This window comes from Rhinolophus hipposideros (genome assembly GCF_964194185.1).
Source record: "Rhinolophus hipposideros genome assembly, chromosome: 12".
Classification (NCBI taxonomy): domain Eukaryota; kingdom Metazoa; phylum Chordata; class Mammalia; order Chiroptera; family Rhinolophidae; genus Rhinolophus; species Rhinolophus hipposideros.
Window position 1 is genome coordinate 60,245,134 of NC_138058.1, and position 18,928 is coordinate 60,264,061.

Consider the following 18,928-nt stretch of genomic DNA (forward strand, 5'->3'; position numbering starts at 1 on the left):
GGAACCCAGAACTGTTCCCCGGACCAGCAATCTGCATTGATGGCTACGGGGAAAGACTGTGACTGTGAAAGCCGTTTCCTTACCACTGGGTATAGGAAGGCTTCCCCCTCCTACCTACAAGGTTTATGTCTCCCCCGTTCCGGAGTATATTCTAGGGGTGGACGTGTTACATGGCCTCAGCTTACAGATGTCGGTAGGAGAGTTCCGTCTCTGGAGCCAGGTGGTGAAAGCGGTGACACACGGGCATGCTCACCACCCTCCTCAAGTGTTGCCACAGCCCTGGCGCGTGGTTACAGTGCGACAGTACTGCCTGCCAGGAGGGCAGGAGGAGATTGGTCGTACAATATTGGAATTGGAGAAAGCACATATTGTGAGGCCAACGCACAGTCCCTTTAACTCCCCAGTATGGCCTGTCAAGAAGCCAGATGGGACCTGGCGAATGACTGTGGACTATAGGGAGTTAAATAAGGTGACACCACCCTTGCACGCTGCAGTGCCTTCAATACATGATTTAATGGATCGTCTGACTGTCAGCCTGGAGACATATCACTATGTAGTGGACTTGGCACATGCTTTTGTCTCCTTTGACATTGCACCCGAGTGTCAAGAGCAGTTTGCTTTTACTTGGGACGGGCGGCAGTGGACTTTTCAAGTCCTTCCGCAAGGATACTCGCACAGCCCCACTATCTGCCACGGGCTCATGGCCCAGGACTTGGCACAGTGGGATCGCCCGTCCTCTGTGGCCTTGTTTCTTTGTGTCGATGATATTTTATTAACATCTGATTTATTAAATCTGATTCTCTTTCAGATTTAGAGCAAGCAGCTCCCTTTCTTCTCCGCCACCTGAAGTCACGCGGCTGGGCGGTGAATGAGGAAAAGGTCCAAGGCCCTGGCTTATCCGTCAAATTTTTGGGTGTTGTGTGGTCGGGTAAGACAAAGGTCATACCTGAGGTGATTATTGACAAAATACAAGCCTTTCCCCGGCCAACCAAGGTCTCCCAACTACAGGTGTATTTGGGTCTGCTGGGGTATTGGTGGGCGTTTGTACCCCATTTAGGATAAATGGCAAGACCCTTGTATAACATGATAAAAAAGGGGGCCTCGTGGGATTGGACAGAGGCTACGGAGCAAGACTTTGTTGCCACGAAACGTGCAGTGCAGCAGGAACAGGCTCTGCAAGTCGTGGATCCCAGCCGCCCTTTTGAACTTGATGTTCACATAACCCAAGAGGAGTACAGCTGGGGCCTCTGGCAACAGCAGGAGCGTCTCCAGTCACCAGTGGATTGGGATTTTGGTCCCAATTGTGGAAAGGAGCGGAAGTCCGTTACTCTCCAATAGAGAACAGCTGGCTGCTGTGTACGCAGCCCTAGTGGCCACAGAAGCCATCACAGGAACGGCACGGGTGTTGGTTCGAACAACCTATCCCGTCCAGGGGTGAGTCCATACGTGGACCCAGGGACCCAAAACAGGGGTGGCATAGACCACCACCCTCGCCAAGTGGGGTGCCTACTTGGAGCAACGTAGCACCCTTAGTTCAAGCCCTTTGAGCACAGAGCTACAACAGGTCCTGGGGCCTGTGGAGCTTGTAGCCCAGGCTGAGCCAAGCGCTCTGCCTAGAGGGAGGACTTGGAGCCCTCGCCCTACAGAGTCGGACAGCCCCCAGTACCTGAGGATGCCTGGTTTACCGATGGTTCTAGCCGAGGAGCTGCAGCCGTTTGGACGGCTATTGGTGTGCAGCCCCAAACAGACACCAGGCTATGGCAGAAATGGAAACATTTTGCTGCCAGCTTGAAAGCAGGGGAACGGCAGCAATGGACTTGGCCCTGGCGGGTCAAAAGCCCCCACTGTTGATGGTTGGGCCTAATGGCCCCATGGGGGCTGGTTTGACTCGTGATTTGCAAGTGACACCAGGGGTAGTGGCCGAGTGGCCACCCCAAGTGACTGTATATGGAGGTCCCAATGCCGGATGATTTTGCGGGGAACCTATGTGCTCTCACTACAGCCTATTATGGGGTCCCCTGTTCTGTTACATGTTGAAACTCCGCAAGGAACCCCAAGCACTGCCATAAAGGTCTGGTATCACAAACTGGGAAAGGTGCCAGTGGCAGCGACCCTCCTTTCCCAGGACAAAAAGCTGGCATGTATCCTCCCAGATGGAAGGGCTTTGCCATTGTTGGTTCCTAAGACTACTATTTCTTTCCGCCTGTAGGTGCCTATAGGCTAATACGGCACAGGGACCCTCACGGAAGACACTTGTCGCGTAGATTGTGAGGTGAGACCCTGTAGGGGTGGAGTGTGGGGACAGAGCCCCAGAGAGCAGTTTCCAGACTCTCAGCCTCACGTGGAAAGGTGCTGACTTGGGTAGTAGATGGCCGTCAGCTGTTACCGGTTAGCCATTGGTCACTAATAACTGCCGTGGCTAAGCTAGCAGGCATGGATTGTGGATTGCAGAGAGGCGGATTGCTGTTAGCAAGTGAGGTTGGTTGGCAGAGAAGTGGATGGTGGGTTCCGGATTGTGTGGCTCCTGCTTCCTGTGTGTCTAACCCAGCCTCCAGCGAGACTATAGTGGTATGACTCCCCTATCTATGGCTCCGTAGGTGTGTTTTTTTTGGACTCACTATGTCCTGCGTTCTTCTGTGGGGAGTGGGACCAGAGACCCCGCATGAGTCCCTGCATGACACATGCCTATTCTCACATCACACTCTGAGCCTGGGGACAAAGTCCCCTCGTGACACAGCGGTAGGAGCAGGGGCCCGCGTCTCACGAGACCTGACCTCTTTAAAAAGATCCAGTCACAACCTTTTAAAGACTTTAATCAGGACTGTAGGATACAGGTAACTCCTCTTGTCCCCCTATTGGGACAGGCCCTACAATGGCAGCTCTGGAGAATGCAAAGTGGGGCCTGCAGCTCCCCAGGTTATACACGCCGGCTCTGGCACCAATGCCAACACATGTCCGCACTAACACAGCGGCCATTTCAGGTCTGTTTCGATTTTATGGGGATCCGCAACACCTCAGTTGGAGGAACTTGCAGTTCAGAGTTTATCTGGAAAAGAGGGAATAAAGGTCCTTACATTTCCTCAGTGCCCTCCTCCCTCATGACCTCTGGGGGTCAGGTGCCCATGATAGCTCTCCCATAGGCCTCTGAATCTCTGTACATTTCCTCCCCAAATGCTTCCAGATGTCTGGGAAAGCCTGCATCTTCCTTCAGAAGTGCAGGGCTCCTTGTTTGGCTGCTTCCAAACTCTATCCAGCTAGCCTCTGGGAACGTTCTTAACCTTCCATTCTGATCCGTCCCTTCGCCTCTTCACCTGCCATCCCATCCCCAGCCTAGCCTGCCCTTCCCTCCTCTTCCCCATCTTCTTGTATACAGTAGCATTGATGGAAGCTTGGACCACATGGTCCCCTGTCTGAGTCCTGTCACAGGCTAAGAGGCCATCATGATGCCCAGGCTTATCACACGCCCTGTTCAGGTGTAACCTTGGGCCTGAGACCACACAGGGCTACACGGCCCCAGTACCTGGGCTTGTAGCTGGTCTCAGTCACATCTGATACATACAGCTGATGACAGAGGAACTATGCCCCTCTGTCATGTCATAACCCTCGGGGTCCATGACCTTAGCACCATGTGAAGGACTCTCCACCAGTAAATCAGAGCCAGCAATTGTGTTACAAACCAACGGGAGCAGAGATGGTGAGACTTCTCCTCTCACCAGGCCAGGGAGAAGTTGCCCCAACTATCGCTGGAGCGGGCACAAGTGGGGGTCAGGAGATATCTGCCCCCATTGGAGCCTCTTCTCCCAGGTCACACCCCAGGCCAGACAACCTGGGCTGACAGAACAGGAAGAACCCACGCTCTGGGCAAGTCACAAAGTCTCTGAGTTTTGATTCTCTTATTTGTGAAAGGAGGAGAATCATTTCTGCCCTCTCTCCCTCACAGAGTGGTTGTTAGGACCACAGAAGAAAAGTCATCAGGAAAGGCTCAGCAAGCTGTGAGGCCGCACTGGCTCTGGCACTGCTTCTCAGAGTGGTCCAATGAGCTGTGGGTGCCCCAAACAGTGGGCATCACAGGGACACTATTACAACCCACAGGCTCACCTGCCTGTGCTGGGGGAGAGCACCCCTCGTTTCCTAATATCAAGTCCAGTCCCCCCATCTCCTGGCCTCCTGCCCACCCTCCTTGGAGGGTCCCCGTCACCCACCTTGGAAGCTAGATACTGCTTCAACAGCAGCTGGAGCTCTGTGTTCTGCTGCTCCAGAGAATTGTTTTCTATCAGAAGCTTGGCCCTCTGGGTCAGGATGAGGCTTTGGGCAGAAAAACTGGTGAGAGGCCCATGGCCGCTTCTATCCTCTACCAAACAGGGGCCGGGGTCTCTATATTTCTGTTCTGCTGGAAGAGGACCCCAGAAGCCACACCCACCAGAGCAGCCCTTCTGCCCTGACCGAGCCAGGCCAGCCACCCCGCATTGTACGCCCCCAACAGGAGTTGCCAAAGGCAGCTTCTCTCTCCAAGAGTTCATAGGACAGGGAGGCGGTAATTGTGGCTGCTCCAAGCAGGAATCCTTCCCCACCTACCTGCCCAGTGCCCTCTCTTCCTGGGCCATGACACACACACTCACTGGTATTTCTCCAAGGCTGTGTACAGAGCATCCCAGAGGTTCTGCGTGGAGGGAGGGATGACCGTGGCCAGGGCCTGCCAGTACTCGGAGTCCTTGCAATTATCACGCACTTCCTTCCGCGATTTCACTGGTGGCTGAGAGTCCCTGATGGACAAGGACACTGGTGCCAACATGTCCACCTGGCACCACCCAGGCCCCCAGCAGTGCCTGCCCCTCACAGACTCACTGCTCTTCCATCTGTCCCCTTCCCGCTCAGCTAGACAAACGTGTCAGATGACGGGAGATTCTCGGAAAGGACACATGCTTGTCCTGATTGTTCCTGATTCTTGGTGCCACGATTATCTTTGTGAGAACCGCTGCACCCTTCTTCTTCTCTCAATCAGTTTATCTCACTGGCTTTAAAGCTCATTACTATGCCCACTTCTCTCACTAAAACATCCAAAACAGCTCTCAAAATGTGTCGTCATCTCTCTCTCCTCTAGGATAGCCTTGACTCAGGATGTTACGTCTCACCTGGACAAACCTTCCCATTGCTCGCCTTGTATGCAGCATCACTGCCTCCCTGATGCCGAAGTGATCTTTTCAAAATGGAAGTCTAATCACGGCTCCCCCACTGCTTAAGATCCTTTTGTGGCTCCGGCCACTAAATGGTGAAGACCAAGATCTTGGGCACGTTAAGCTTTCCAAGATCTGGCCTGGCTCCCCTACCCACCGGTCCCACTTCTCAGACCCTGGACACGCTAGCCATACCTCTCTGTCAAGATTCTTGAATATACCACACCTTTCCCCAGGCGGTGACATCCTGAAATGCCCTCTCCCCCCACTTTATCCACCTCGGAAAACTCAATTCCAGTGCCATCTCCTCCAAAAGCCCTCTCTGACATACCAAATGAAGTTGACCACTTCCTCCCCTGAGCAACATGATACCTTGTAGTCCATTGTTCTGATCACAAGGTGTTATTCCCACAGGGCCTCTACTTAGCAGACCCCAATAATGTTCAACAAATAAATCATGAATGAAAAAAAATCCAAGCCACTTCTACACCCCGTTTCTTTCATTATAATGTCCACCGAGTCCTCTAGCCCTCCTTTTGAATATCCCTTTACTCACTCCCCCAAGTCACTGCCCAGGAACTTCTTGTCCACTCAGGGGCATCTGGCTTGGTCCCCACATCCCACCCAGCTTTCCCAGTTCTCAGGCAAGCCCTCCAGCACCACAACCCACCTGGGCTTCTTCAGACCCATGACAAAGGCCTCCAGAATCTTGAGGACAGCGTTGGGGTGGATGAGCCTGGGAGAAGCAGGGGCCTCCTTCTCTTCCGGCTCCCTTTCCACAAGGCTTTCTTCCTCCTCTCCTTCGAGGTCTAGCTGCTTTGCTGGCTCCAATGCTGGTGTCAAGCTAGTTCGCTCCTGTAGGTGTGAAATTCCAGGGACTGATCTGGAGAAAGGTGCAAGGGGTAACCAACTATGTGTGGAGGGTACACAACCATGAGTGTGTGGAGACAGACAGAAAGAAAACATCTGGAGAAAAATTTATTTTTAGGAAGTCATAGATATCACATAAAAGATGCAGAGGGAGACATTTATACAAGGAAAGAAACAGTGAGGAGAAAGAGTGGAAAAGAAAGGGGATGGAACCAGGGAGAGGCACACGGGCGCTTCAAAACAATGATAATGCTCTATTTCTAAATGTAGGTTTTATCGCTTCTCGGCCTTTTGGCTAAGATCAAGTGTAAATGTAGGTTCACAGGTGCTCGTTTTATTGATATTCATAAAGCTTATGTAATTTACATATCCTTTTGAATCATAATACCAAACAAATTTCATTTTAATTTTTAACTTTAAAAAAGTCTTCCTCCTGAGACAGGAGGGAAAGCTCCTTCTGTTGAGTGAGTCAGACAGGGCAGCTACTAGAGCCTGATGAGTTTCACAAGAATATCCACCCTAGGGTACCACCAATGGGCATCAAGGAGCCCTGAGAGGCAAGCCACAAAGATCCGCATACCAGCAACAAGGGACTTTCCTCATCACTGGGCATGCACAGTAAGGCCCAAGAGTGTCTCTAAGGTGCCCTTTCCCTAATTTAAATACTAGAAATCAGACCCAGGGGTGGAAATTTATCATGCTAATGAGATATGCCACACATGAAGAAGCATGTATCACTGCACAGGCACCAAGAAACCTCCACCTTTACAGGCGTAGACATAGCTGTTAAGTTACCTAGCTCCCTTTAAAATTGTGCCCCAGCTTCTCTTGAGGAGCCATCCAAACCTTTCTCAGTGTTGGTCCCTTTGTGCACAAGCTTAATAAACCTTTGCCTCTTGCCTGAACTGTCTCATGGTGGTCTCTCTTGATTTCCATCCTGGGAGATCACAAGAACCCAGTCTCATAACACTCTTACTCCTATCTTCCAGTTCATTCCGTTTACTTTTCACAGGCAAATCAATGTTGTCAGTTTCTTACATATCCTTCCAAAGATATATGCAAGCACACATACTTTTCCTCCCCATTTTTACATAAATGAAACAGTGCTACATACATAGTTTTTCTGCACTTGGCTTTTTTTCACATACCAATAAACCTTAGAGATCTTTTCAAATAAATATGCAAAGAATTTCGTTGTTCTTTTTTACAGTTGCATAGCACAGCATTGTGTAGATGTATCATACCATATATTATTTCATTGAGTCCTTAATGATAGAAATTTAGGTTGTTATCAATCTTCTACTATTTCAAACAATAAGCTACAATAAATATATAATTTCAAACATATCGAGATATATCTATAAAATAAATTCCTAAAAGAGGAATCGCAGGGTCAAGGTTGTACGGTTTTGTAACTGACACTGCACATAACCGATATTGCCCTCCACGGGGGCTGCGACAATTTGCACTCCCACCAGATCTTATGGGTGCGCCTGTTTCCCACACCTCAGCCATCACTATGTGTTCTCAGACGTGCAGATTTTTGCCAACCTGACAGGCGAAAATGGAATTTGAGCAGTTTTAATTTGCATTTCTGTTATACAAGAAAGCCTCATTATCTTTTCCTATGTTTAAAAGTTAATTGTATTGCCTCTTCCAGGAGGTGTTTGTTCCATTGAGTTGTTGGTCTTTTTCTTATTGGCTTATGGGAGATCTTTATACATTAAGAACATTAGCCCTTAACTGTCATGTGATTTTTTAAAATTTTTCCCCAGCTGTCATCTGTATCTTAACTTTGCTTATAGTGATTTTTGCTCTACGGAATTTTTTTAAATGTAGTCAAATATATCCTTTTTTTCCCCCCTTTATGGCTTCTGGGTTTTGTCCACATAACCAGCTCTTTTCTAGAAGCATATCAGGATACTCACCCTGGGGCTAGCAACACTAAAGACATCTATTAAATTCAAGTTTTTAATTTTTAAATTAAAATCTTATATTTTTAACATGATGATGTCTTCAGAATAGTCTATTACAACCAAGATATGTATTACAAATGGGCCCTGCTTTGTAGGAAAGTGTCAGGGATCAAATATTCAGAACTTGGGTTCTAGATCTCACAGTGGCTGAGGCCTGGCTTTGAGGGAAGGCCCAGGAAAAGATCCTTTGGACCTCAGTATGAGAACAGTCTCTCATCCCCATCCATCCATTCTTCCCTTTGCAACTAGGAAAAGTAATAATAATAAAGGAAATGCTAACTTAGTTATCCCTGCCATAGAACCCTCACTGTTTCTCCAAAAATATTATTCAGAAGCAGCAATGCTCCCAAGGGTTTCCAGGATTTAAAATACTCTCTTTTCGATTGCACTTCACCTTACCTGGCTGGAGGGTGAATGATGATGAGCTCGGTATTTGAGGAAGAAATTCACCAGTTTATACAAGTCATCCTCATTTTCAATTCCAAGGGCCTGGGGGAAAAACAGAATGACTACTGTAACACCACATCAAGAAGAGTCCACTGGCTCCAGAAGTTAACAGATCCTCAGCTCCTGAGAACAAGAGACTTGTCTTGCTCCCCTCAACATGCTCGGCACCTGCCATGATCCCAATGGCCCCACCAAGAGGCCATGCAGCAGTGGAAAAGCGGAGTGAATTGGGGACACACGCATCAGAAGAGAGAAACAACAATCAGAGACAGGAAGTGCTTATACACAGCTGGTGGTTACGAGAAGGCTAAAGGGGGCTGAACACACGTGAGTTAGTGGTGTAGGGGAAAACCTAGAATTGAGAGCTGGGCCATGAGAAAGAGAGAAGCTAGCAGAGGATGGGTCAGGATGGCAGACATCTAAACAGCTCTGAGGACAATTTGTTATATGGAGAGTAAGTAAAGGGAAGGATGCGATGTGAGCCAAGGGACGCCCGGGGAGACCCACATCTACGCCCAGGGCTGAGGCAATGTTGGAAAAACATAGGGGCCGGTTTTCAAATGAGGTCCCCACCCCATGTCCACTCAGCCCATGGGACTCACTGAGAAGATGGCGTCCAACCTCAGCAAATAGCATTCGCTCTTCTCCAGTGGAAGGAGAAGGCTCAGCAGCTTGCTCTCTATGAGGAATCCCTGAGGAGAAGGAAGACAACATCTCTAGTCAGAGACAGCTTTCAGGATTGAGTCCCAGGGTCTGCAGCCTCGCTCTGCATAACGAGCCAGGGACGATTCCACGGAACTGAACCCCAGGGTTCCCCAGAGGAAAGCCTTCCTGGGATGCCTAAGGGTCCTTCCGGGGAACAAAGTCAGTCTTCATCATGGATTCCGTACCCCCACCTCCGAAGGGTACTGAATCACCTCACCTAAAGCCCGTGTGCAAAACATCTGAGTTCCCCCACGGCAGTCCAGACCTGATCCAGTCACAGAGTCACTTCACCCAATGTCACTTCATTCATATGTTAGTCCCCAAATATCTACAGAACATAGCAGCAGGCATTGAAAGTTTATAAGAAGGCAGTGGAAGGGTGGCCACTGGCAGCCCGCAAATTGAGAGGAAGAACCTGTCAGCTGCCTCCTTCAGCAGGAGCTGCCCTTCAGTTGCAGGAGCCAACCTTTGTGCCAAAGAAAACTGTCCCAAGGGAGAGGTTGCTGACCCTTGCTCCACCTCTTTCACCACCTCAGAAATGTAAAACCTAAACACCAATAATGTTTGGTAACAATCAACTCCTAGCTGAACCAGCCCCAATGCAGCCTTTCCATGAAGTCTAGTGGTTTTTCTAATATACAAGACAGATATCCGAAGCATAACACACTCAGAGTAATCGTACACTAAGCTCCCAGAAAAAGGCCATGTCACTTGTGGCCATACTACTTGGCAGGTGGGATCATGGACGTGACACTGGTGTCCCTTCTCTTGCAGAATGAGCTTCTTTTTTTTTTTTAATTAGCAGGAACCCATTGGCCTGCCTGGACTGCACCTTGCTTATCCACTAAAGGAGCTGCCCAGCACTGAGGCATGGCCTCTCTGTGAATGGCCCCACCAAGTCAGAAGTGGTCCACTCCTGCCTTCCGGCCACATCTGGCCTGGCCAGAGTCGTCAGAAGCAGCACGCGAAAAGCAACAGTGAGTAGTCGACTTATTGGGGTGATCACTTCATGAGTTATGTAAATGTCTAATCACTATGTTGTACACATGAAACTAATATTATATGTCAACTATAATTGAAAACCAAAAAACATTATTTTAAAAAAAAAAGAAGCAACAGCAGGAAGTCGGCAAAGCCACCTGCCAGGAGTCCATCTGCCACCGCCCCTCACCGACTCGTCACACAGGAGCATAAGGATCTTTCTGGTAGTTTTTGCTGAAATTTGCTTTGGCAGGTCCAGGTAAGACACTGGATCCGAGGCGGTCTCTTCTGCCCCCTCCTCTTCTGTAGATGGAGCGTAGAGAGGAGAGAGAGAGAAAGGAAAAGATCATTTCTTGGCCTTGTTGACTTTGAGAAACAGAGAGATGGCTTTCCCTGAGAAAATTCACCTCTTAAAAAAGCCTCTCTAAGGCATGAGCTGAAGAAAGCCTATTATGTGGGGAAAACAGAGAGGTTGGGGGTCGGAATAAGAGGCTATCTGGAGAATTCTGCCCTTCTTGAACAGCCTATAATGCCATACTTTTCCAAACTTTATCTACTTGGAAATACCACACTCAAAATCTAGCCGTGACCAGGAAGAGGGAGCTCCAGAGAGTGTAAACCCATTTATTTGTATTTTCGAGCTAAATCTAGCACATCTGATACATGGTTTCTAAAACTGCAACAGATTAGAAGCAGCCAACTAAAAGTCTGCCTCACAAAATATCACCAGCAAGAATTGGTAGCTGATAGCAAGAGCCAAAAATTTTCTTATTTAAAATTTAAAATGTTTAAAGTGTTTTATATTATATATTCTTCATCCAAAAAGAATAGGAATAAAAATCATTGTCCTACCCAGGCTTTCCTAGCTGTTCAAAAAGTTAAATGAGATATATGAAAAGATTTTAAAAAGCACAAGATATCAACTTGCTGGTGGGAATGCAAAATGGTACCATCCCTAAGGAGCAATATCCAGCGAAATTACAGAGGCATTTACCCTTTGATGCAGCACTCTTACTTCTAGGGATCTATTCCCACAATTCATCAGCAAAAACATGAAAACATAAAGCCACAAAGCTATTCATTGCAGCAATGTTTGTAATAGTAAAAACAAACAATAATCTGGTGATATCCCACATGATCATCAACAGAGGGCTATTTGAATAAATTATGGCACAGCCCCACACTAGAGTACCACATAAAAAAAGGAATAAAGAATATTTCTTACTACTACAGACTGGTCTCCAGGATATACTGTTAGTGAAAAAAGCAAAGTGGAGAAAAACATATGTTCTCATTTACCTAAAAAATGGTTTATATAAATATGTACCATATTTGTTTATAATTTTTAAAAAAGCAACAAAAAGATAAACCATAAAGTTTTCAACAGTTACCTAAAGGAGAGGGATGGACTAGGGTGGAGAGGATAAAAGCCACACTTCTTTTTGAGTATACCTTGTTTTGTAACTTTGACTTTGAGAACATGTAAATATTTTACATAATTATAAAATAAAATTGTAATAAGCGATCCCAAATATCAAAAGTAAAGTAAAACAAAAAGACCTAAATGTGTATTCAGTCGGTGACATAACCACATAGAAACTAGTCCAAGTGACTAGAATCAGGCAATCTCTCTGTACATCCCTACTAGAATGAATATACCCTAAGCATAGAAAGAACTGCGCAGAAGCTAGTTCTTTCTAGCTTAAACCACGTGTTTAAACCACGTGTTCATTTTCAGTAGCCATCTGTTAGTTGCTGGTATTTTACCTTGAGATGGTTCTAGGGTATAGTCGGCAAAGCAGTGGGGAATTATTTTGGAGTCATTGAGCACCAAGATTTTCAAGTTAGGAGAAAGGAGACAGAGTTTGATAAAGTTACGTAAATGTCCTGGCACCGTGATGATTAGGAAGTATTAGTATGAACACATGACTTATTTTATCTATAAAACATAATCCTATACCCTGGGCTCGTCCACGGAGGAGGCCTAAAACAATGAGCAATCCAAACAATCCAAAGCTCCAGCACGCAGGCTCTGCTTTCAAAATACCATTTCCTATTGAAAAGGACCAGGTCTCCTTGGAGAAACGGCTGCTTCCAGACTTGAAGCAGAAAAAGTGCAATGACCTGGAACATCTGGTCATTCTGGAAAGCCAGGAAGATGTCAACAACTACTGGGATTGTGTCTAAAGGACCCAGAAGCCAACATGAAGAGACTCCCACTGGCCAAAGATGGGACAATGTGAGCATAAATAAGGATAATAATTACAGTAAACTAGAACATATCAAATTTGTTTAAACCATGTGTTCATAATGATGCTTTTTTAAAAAAACCAAAAACAAAAACACCTCATTGGTGCCCTTTGGAAGATGCTAGAGACCCTACCCCTTGATTCTATAACCTGGTAAACAGAGAAAGAATAAGCATTTTCCTGTTTTTCCTGTACAAACTGTATCTCAGAGTAACAAATAGATGATGAGGGGAAGATTCTCTTTTCAGAAGTGTTCCAACTAATAAATGACATTATGATAGAATTTAGAATATCACCATTTTGCAATCCTTAATACAATTAATGGGTCTTAGACAATGATTAACAATGATTGCTAACATTACAAAAAGAGAGACAGCCTGACCTTAGTTTATCCCAATAGAGGTACACAGCAGTGTATTTAGCAAAAAGAAATTGAACCTGAACCTGATCAAGCTTCTAGGCCTCACTTCCAGTTTAGAATACAGGGAAGCGAGGAAGCTGTCTTAAAAACCATGTCAAACACTCATACTCTGCGGACCTCTTAGCTATGAGCCCTCTTCCCCTTCTCCGGGCTTCAGCTGCCTTATCTGTAAAATGAATGGGTTGACGTGATGTTCTCCAAGGGCCCTTCCAGCTCGAAGGCTCTATGACTCTGTTCTAGTCACCTGTTTGCATCAGCAGCTCTTCTAAAATTTGTGAGGCGGACTTCTGCTGCTGCTGGGACAGAGGCCCCACATTTTTCAGGAACCAGAAATCAGGTGCAGTCCAGGGGAGCCCCAGGTGATGGGTATGGATGATCCGGTCCACATCAAAGCCTCTCTTGATCAGATCCTTCACTTCCTCTTCGTTCATCAGCCAAATCTCCTGAAACTTCTCATCATCAGCAAGAGCAAAATGCCTGTGAAGGAGAGTTACTGAGCACGGCCAGGTGACCCAAGGGCCTGGCTAGTGCCCCTTCAATTAGCAGCAGGCCAAGAACTGAGGCAGAGCTGTGGTAAATCCTGGACCTGGCCCACTCCCTGGGCCGCCGACTCTCACCGATGATAGATTGAAAGCCATCCCCATAAATCTCAAGAAAAGGTAGGCGACATGCAAGTAAAGGGACAGGACGATAGCACAAAGGATTCTTTAGTGCTCTGGTCCAGCTCCCAGAAAGCCGGTGTTATCAAAGTCTAAAGAAATCACAGCCACTACCAACTCTACCCCTGTAATCTAGAACCCAAGTCCCTAAAATACCTCATGGCTTTCTGGACCTCCTTGAATTGCATCACAAGGCGTTTGTAGTCTGCGGTTAGTGACTGGTTCTCCTCCTGAAACTGCTTTACCTGCTTGGCATATTTTGATCTCAGATTGTTAAGTATATCATGCAGGCTGGGTTGAAGAGGGAAAAAAAAGTTAGTCTGCTGAGGAACAGAAGGTGTAATGTTTCTCTCATCGATTTAATTCAGTTCTATAGAACCCAGGATCAGGTTTGTGGAAAAGCAGAAAACCATCCCACATATTCCCAAACACAGCTCTAGCTGTGATCAAGGAAAGGAAGGAAATGGGATTGTCCAGAACTAAACATATTTAAAACCATCCAGAAGCCCAAACCCACCAAGAGCCCGTCTCCTACTCAGAGTGCCACTGAATCTCCCTCAACACACTCTTTGTCAGCGTCCCTACCTAGTGCCAACCTCACATATTGAAATAACCTATCTCAACTTCTGACCTTCTGAAATAAGGCAGGAAGGAAACAATTAAAACTGCACACCACAAGCCTACGATATATGAGTCGTTCGTTCTCAAAGAGCTGATATTGTTACCAAGTCAAATCATTAATTCATTCATTCATTCATTCTCTTATTCATTCGTTTATCAAACATGAAAGGTCTCCTTCATGCCAAAGATATGTTCAAACACAAAGATGAACAAAGGGATATGTTTGAATACAAAGCACTACAGTCCAGTCAGAGATAAATACAAATATTAACTCTAGCACAGTGTGAAAAAGGCTGTAGGAGTTTTGCACAGGGTGCCAGGGGACCCAGAGGTGAGGCGTCTAACTTACCGTGGCTTGCAGGGGAGGGGAATGGTCAGAGGTTCCAGCACAGTGAACAATACTTAAAACGTGGCCAACAGCATTGCGAATCCAGGCATGCCGCAGCTCCACACCTCACTGCTAAGAGGAGCTCTGTGCATGGAAACTTGTCCCATGAAATATGCATGGCAGGCACAGCTTTGAGACCCAGGACCATACTTCGGGCTCCAAACTACTGAAGAGGTGTCTTATGTCAGTGCCCCATTTACACCGGAACAGAAAGGTTGAAGGCTGACATATTTTAAGTTTAAAAACTCTTAAAACTAAAAATTTCCCTCTTAAGCATGATTCTGAAATAATCAGAAGGTCCCTAAAACACAAACACTGATCATTCATATTTTTGTCCTCAATAACATGCAAAAATGATTTAACTTCATCTCTGATAAAAAGAAATATCTAATTCATTTTCTTAACTACAGCATTCTAGGAGACTCTTACCACATATGGGGTCAAAAAAAATTTTTAAGTAGCCATTCCAAAGTGTGTGGTTGTTGTTTTTTCAGCGTCATTTAGTAAAGGAGTTGCTATGTGTCCTCTAAATCATAGACGCCAATAAAACAAAAATAAACTCCAGGTGCATACAGAAGGTCTGAGCAAGGTCGCAGGAGAGGGGATGGACAGGAAAGAATGGCTGCAAAGGGAGGTTCCACAAAACGCCAAGTTCTTAGTGACTGGCTGGAAGCTGGAGATGAAGGGGAGCGAGGTGGAAGGCTGGACGCCGGGAGGCTTGGCAAGGCCGGGTTCAGAAACTGTGCACTGGAAATGATGGAAACTCTCCACGTGGAAATGTCTGTTGGCAGTTCCAGATAAAGCAAGGACGTGAGGTCGGGATTAGGGATATGAAGTTGGTAGTCATCAACGAAGAGGTGACATTCAAAGCCATGAGACTGACGTGCAGGGCAATGGAATAAAAATAAAAAGCACAGGGGTAAAAGCTTTCTAGAATATCTTATCAGGCAAGAAAAAGAACCTCCCATGGAAACACATCAGGAATAAATTGAGAAAGAAGAGCAAATATTTTAGAGTCACGACAACCAAAGGAAAAAAGTTCTGAGGTTCGGTATCCAATAATAATTGGACGAGGCTTGAGGAAAAGCCACGGCACTTGGCTAGAATGGCCTTATTGGTCTCCTACAGAGGGAAGTTTTTGTTCAAGTCTGGGGTCATAGGTCATATTATGAATGGAGAGGAGCAAGTGATGAGGAAAGGAAAATGGCCATGGAAGCAAGAAGAAAAAAACGATGTGCTCACAGAGGAGGAGCAGCAGGGTTGGTTGAAGGGAAACTGTGCAAGTCGGATGGTGGGAAGATAATGCCACTGATGGTTCTGCCACGTGGGTCAAAACCACGTCTGCCTCCCGCACCTCCTCCTGCCTCCCGTCTTACCAACCTCCCTTCTCCCACTACGCAACCTCTTCATGAAACATCTAACCTCCTGATTCCTCCCTCCTTGCCTTTGGACTTGCTATTCCCTCCTCCCACTCTGTCTACCTTGAAGTCATCTCGTAACTCCTTTAGCCAAGTCATGTTCCTCCCCCTTCACTATTTCACTTCTTTAGGAAGCCTTCCCAGATAACCCCTTCTCGCTGTACTGATTTGTGTCTGTCTTTGATGTTTTCCTACCTAGTACGGTGCATATAGTGGGATATTTCCATAAATATTGGCTACTAACTGTTCTCGTTTATCTCAGATAATCAGGCTTAAGATGCCAGTTCACTTATTCAGTATCATCTTCTAGTACAAGTAACTATTAAAAGGTCAACTGGTGTTTCTCTACACACCCAACCTTTGTCCAAAATGTATCACCAACCTACAAATGGAAGACTTCATAAACAGTAATAGGCTGTGTGGGCTTTGGGGAAAATCTCAAACAAGGATTAAACAAGATGTCTTATTCTACTCTGTTCCTCAGAGCCTCTCACAAGGCTCTGGAATTTAGGACACAATTCTTAAAGGAAGAAAGGGAAGCGGGATGGAAGGAAAGAGACAGGAAAGAGGGGAGGGAAGGAGAAAGGTGGATGAGAATTTCTGAGTAACAGGTATTTTTCAGTAAACCATAGTATTGGGATCAAGCATAAGGAAAAATGACTATTTGAACCAGTGTGGTGTGTGTGTAAACATACATCTCTGATTTCATTTAAAGACCAAAAATAAATAAGGTATGTAAGCATTACCTTGTTTGGTAATTGCCTGTGTGCCTGGTATGAAGAATCAAAAGTTAAGATTTTTAAAGTTAATATTTTTAAAGAGTAATAGACGAAGATGTCCCCATCAGATATTATAACATATTCTAGTGCCCTAATAATTCAAACAGTGTAGTACTGGAACAGAAAAGACCCAAATATATATAGAAATTAAGTAATCAAGTTGTCATCTCCAATTGGTAAGGAATGGTATTCAAATGATTATTAACCACCTGGGGAAAAATAAAAGTTGAATTCACGCCTCGAACTGTACACTAAGATCAAGTCCAAGTAAATCAAAAGCTTAAGTGTAAAAGGAAACCATAAATTTATCACTAGAAAATATGGGAAAATTGGAAAATTCCTTTGTAACCTCAGGATGAGAAAGGCATTTCTATGAGTCAAAATCCAGAAACCACAAATTCAATAACATGGAGATTTAAAATATCTGCATTGCAAAAATCCACAAGCAAAGTCAAACAGCAAACCATTTAAAAATATTCGCAATTCTTCTAACAAAAGGCTAATCTCCCTAATATATAAGGAGTACCTAAAAATTGATGAGAAAAGGACCAACAACCCCAGTAGAAAAGTTGGCATGGTATATTCATATATAATATGTAATTCATAAAGAAGACAATACCAAATCACTCATACACATATCAAATTATGCCCAATATCATGCACAAGAGAAATACAAAATGAAAATGCATTCAGATACTGTTCTCACTTACACTACTGACAAAGAGCCAAGGCGGTGGAGAGTTCGGTACTTGCACACATTGCTGTTGGGAGCATAAATATGTACCAACCCTAAGAACAATCTGGCAATATCTATCAAAATCACAAATGCATTCATTACCCTAATGCATGGCTAATCCTGGTATCACTAATGGTGGATTAAATAGATAATATAATGTGTTTCATTATGAGGCAACATGAAGCACACACTCTCACCTATGAAAGATTATACTGTGGGCAAAATGTGTAAATTGAACCCGTAAGTCTGCAGCTATAACTTACAATTTAAAGGAAATATAGGGTCAGAGAAACAAGCAAATGAAAAAATCCAAATGCAGAAAGTGGGATATTCTGTAAGATAAATGGCCTAGTCTGTTGAACAAATAACTGGTTCCACAACCCCACCACACAAAGACACCAGGAAAAAGTATACAGTAAGTATATAAGTAACATTTAAAAAAGAAGGTTGGCAGGCAGAGGGCTGGGGGGATTTGGACAAGTCAGAGAGACTTACGGAACTTAATTTAATAACTTGATGCAATTCCTGGTCCGAGATGACATACTAGTTTGGACAAACCTACTACAAAGCACAACTGAGGAAATCTGAATGTGATTCAACAACTTCGATGAAATGAAATTTACTGAAATGGAAAGGTGGAGGTTGTTAACCTTTTTTAGAAAGGCAGATTACAAAACAATAGCAACAGTAGGATGTCATATCTATGTGTGTATCTCTCTACTTACCGTGTTTCCCTGAAAATAAGACCTAGCCGGACAATCAGCTCTAATGCGTCTTTTCGAGCAAAAATTAATATAAGACCCGGTATTATATTATATTATACCAAGTCTTATAATATAGTAAAATAAGACCAGGTTGTATATTAATTTTTGCTCCAAAAGATGCATTAGAGCTGACTGTCTGGCTTGGTCTTATTTTCGGGAAAACATAGTATCTATTAAAGATATCCAGAAAGCTATACACTTAATCTCTGGTGGGAGGAATATGGTGTCTTTATGTTTTTATCTTACTTTCACTTGCAATATTTTCCAGTTTTCTATAATGCACATGTACTACTTTCTATAATAACAAGATACTTAGGACGTTGGTATTATTTGCAATAGCAAAAGTTAGAAGCATTCTAAATGTCCATCAGTAGGGACTGCTTAAGTAAATCATAGTATATGATTTTACCTATGAAATGTACCTTAAGTAAATCTATGCAGTGGAGTACTAGGCAGCTTAAAAAATAAAATGAAAGCTCTATGAACTGGTATGGATGTATCTTCAAGGTAGAGAATGCTATTATTTGTGTAAAAGCAGAGGGGGATGAGAATATTTGTGTTTGTATACTCATAAAAAAAATTCTGGAAGAAACAAACGATGGTTACAGAGATGGGAAAGGAACCAGACAAATGGACAGGAGACACTTTTTGCTGTATACTTTTTTCTAGGAGGTGGGGGAGAGGGGAACCCGTTGAATGTATTGTCTTTTCCCAAAGATTCTTTTCATAAGAGTTGGTTA

The 18,928-nt window shown here is 44.9% G+C and overlaps 1 protein-coding gene across 4 annotated transcripts in view; it reads right to left on the reverse strand.

Moving 5' to 3' along the window:
• Positions 1-2,788: 2,788 nt before the first annotated feature.
• Positions 2,789-18,928, reverse strand: part of DRC1 (dynein regulatory complex subunit 1) — a 37,297-nt gene continuing 21,157 nt past the window's right edge. Inside the window, exons 9-17 of one of the 4 annotated variants that reach the window (XM_081069005.1) lie at positions 13,639-13,773; positions 13,068-13,300; positions 10,344-10,456; positions 9,070-9,159; positions 8,420-8,509; positions 5,845-6,029; positions 4,620-4,763; positions 4,203-4,305; positions 2,789-3,046 (exon numbers count right to left, since the gene is read on the reverse strand). In XM_081069005.1, coding sequence (XP_080925131.1) covers positions 2,978-3,046; positions 4,203-4,305; positions 4,620-4,763; positions 5,845-6,029; positions 8,420-8,509; positions 9,070-9,159; positions 10,344-10,456; positions 13,068-13,300; positions 13,639-13,773 — 1,162 coding nt within the window. In that variant the 3' untranslated portion in view covers positions 2,789-2,977. Of the gene's footprint in view, positions 3,047-4,202; positions 4,306-4,336; positions 4,388-4,619; positions 4,764-5,844; positions 6,058-8,419; positions 8,510-9,069; positions 9,160-10,343; positions 10,457-13,067; positions 13,301-13,638; positions 13,774-18,928 lie in introns of those variants that run through there. The other 3 variants (XM_081069004.1, XR_013994659.1, XM_081069006.1) reach the window with 3 other exon arrangements.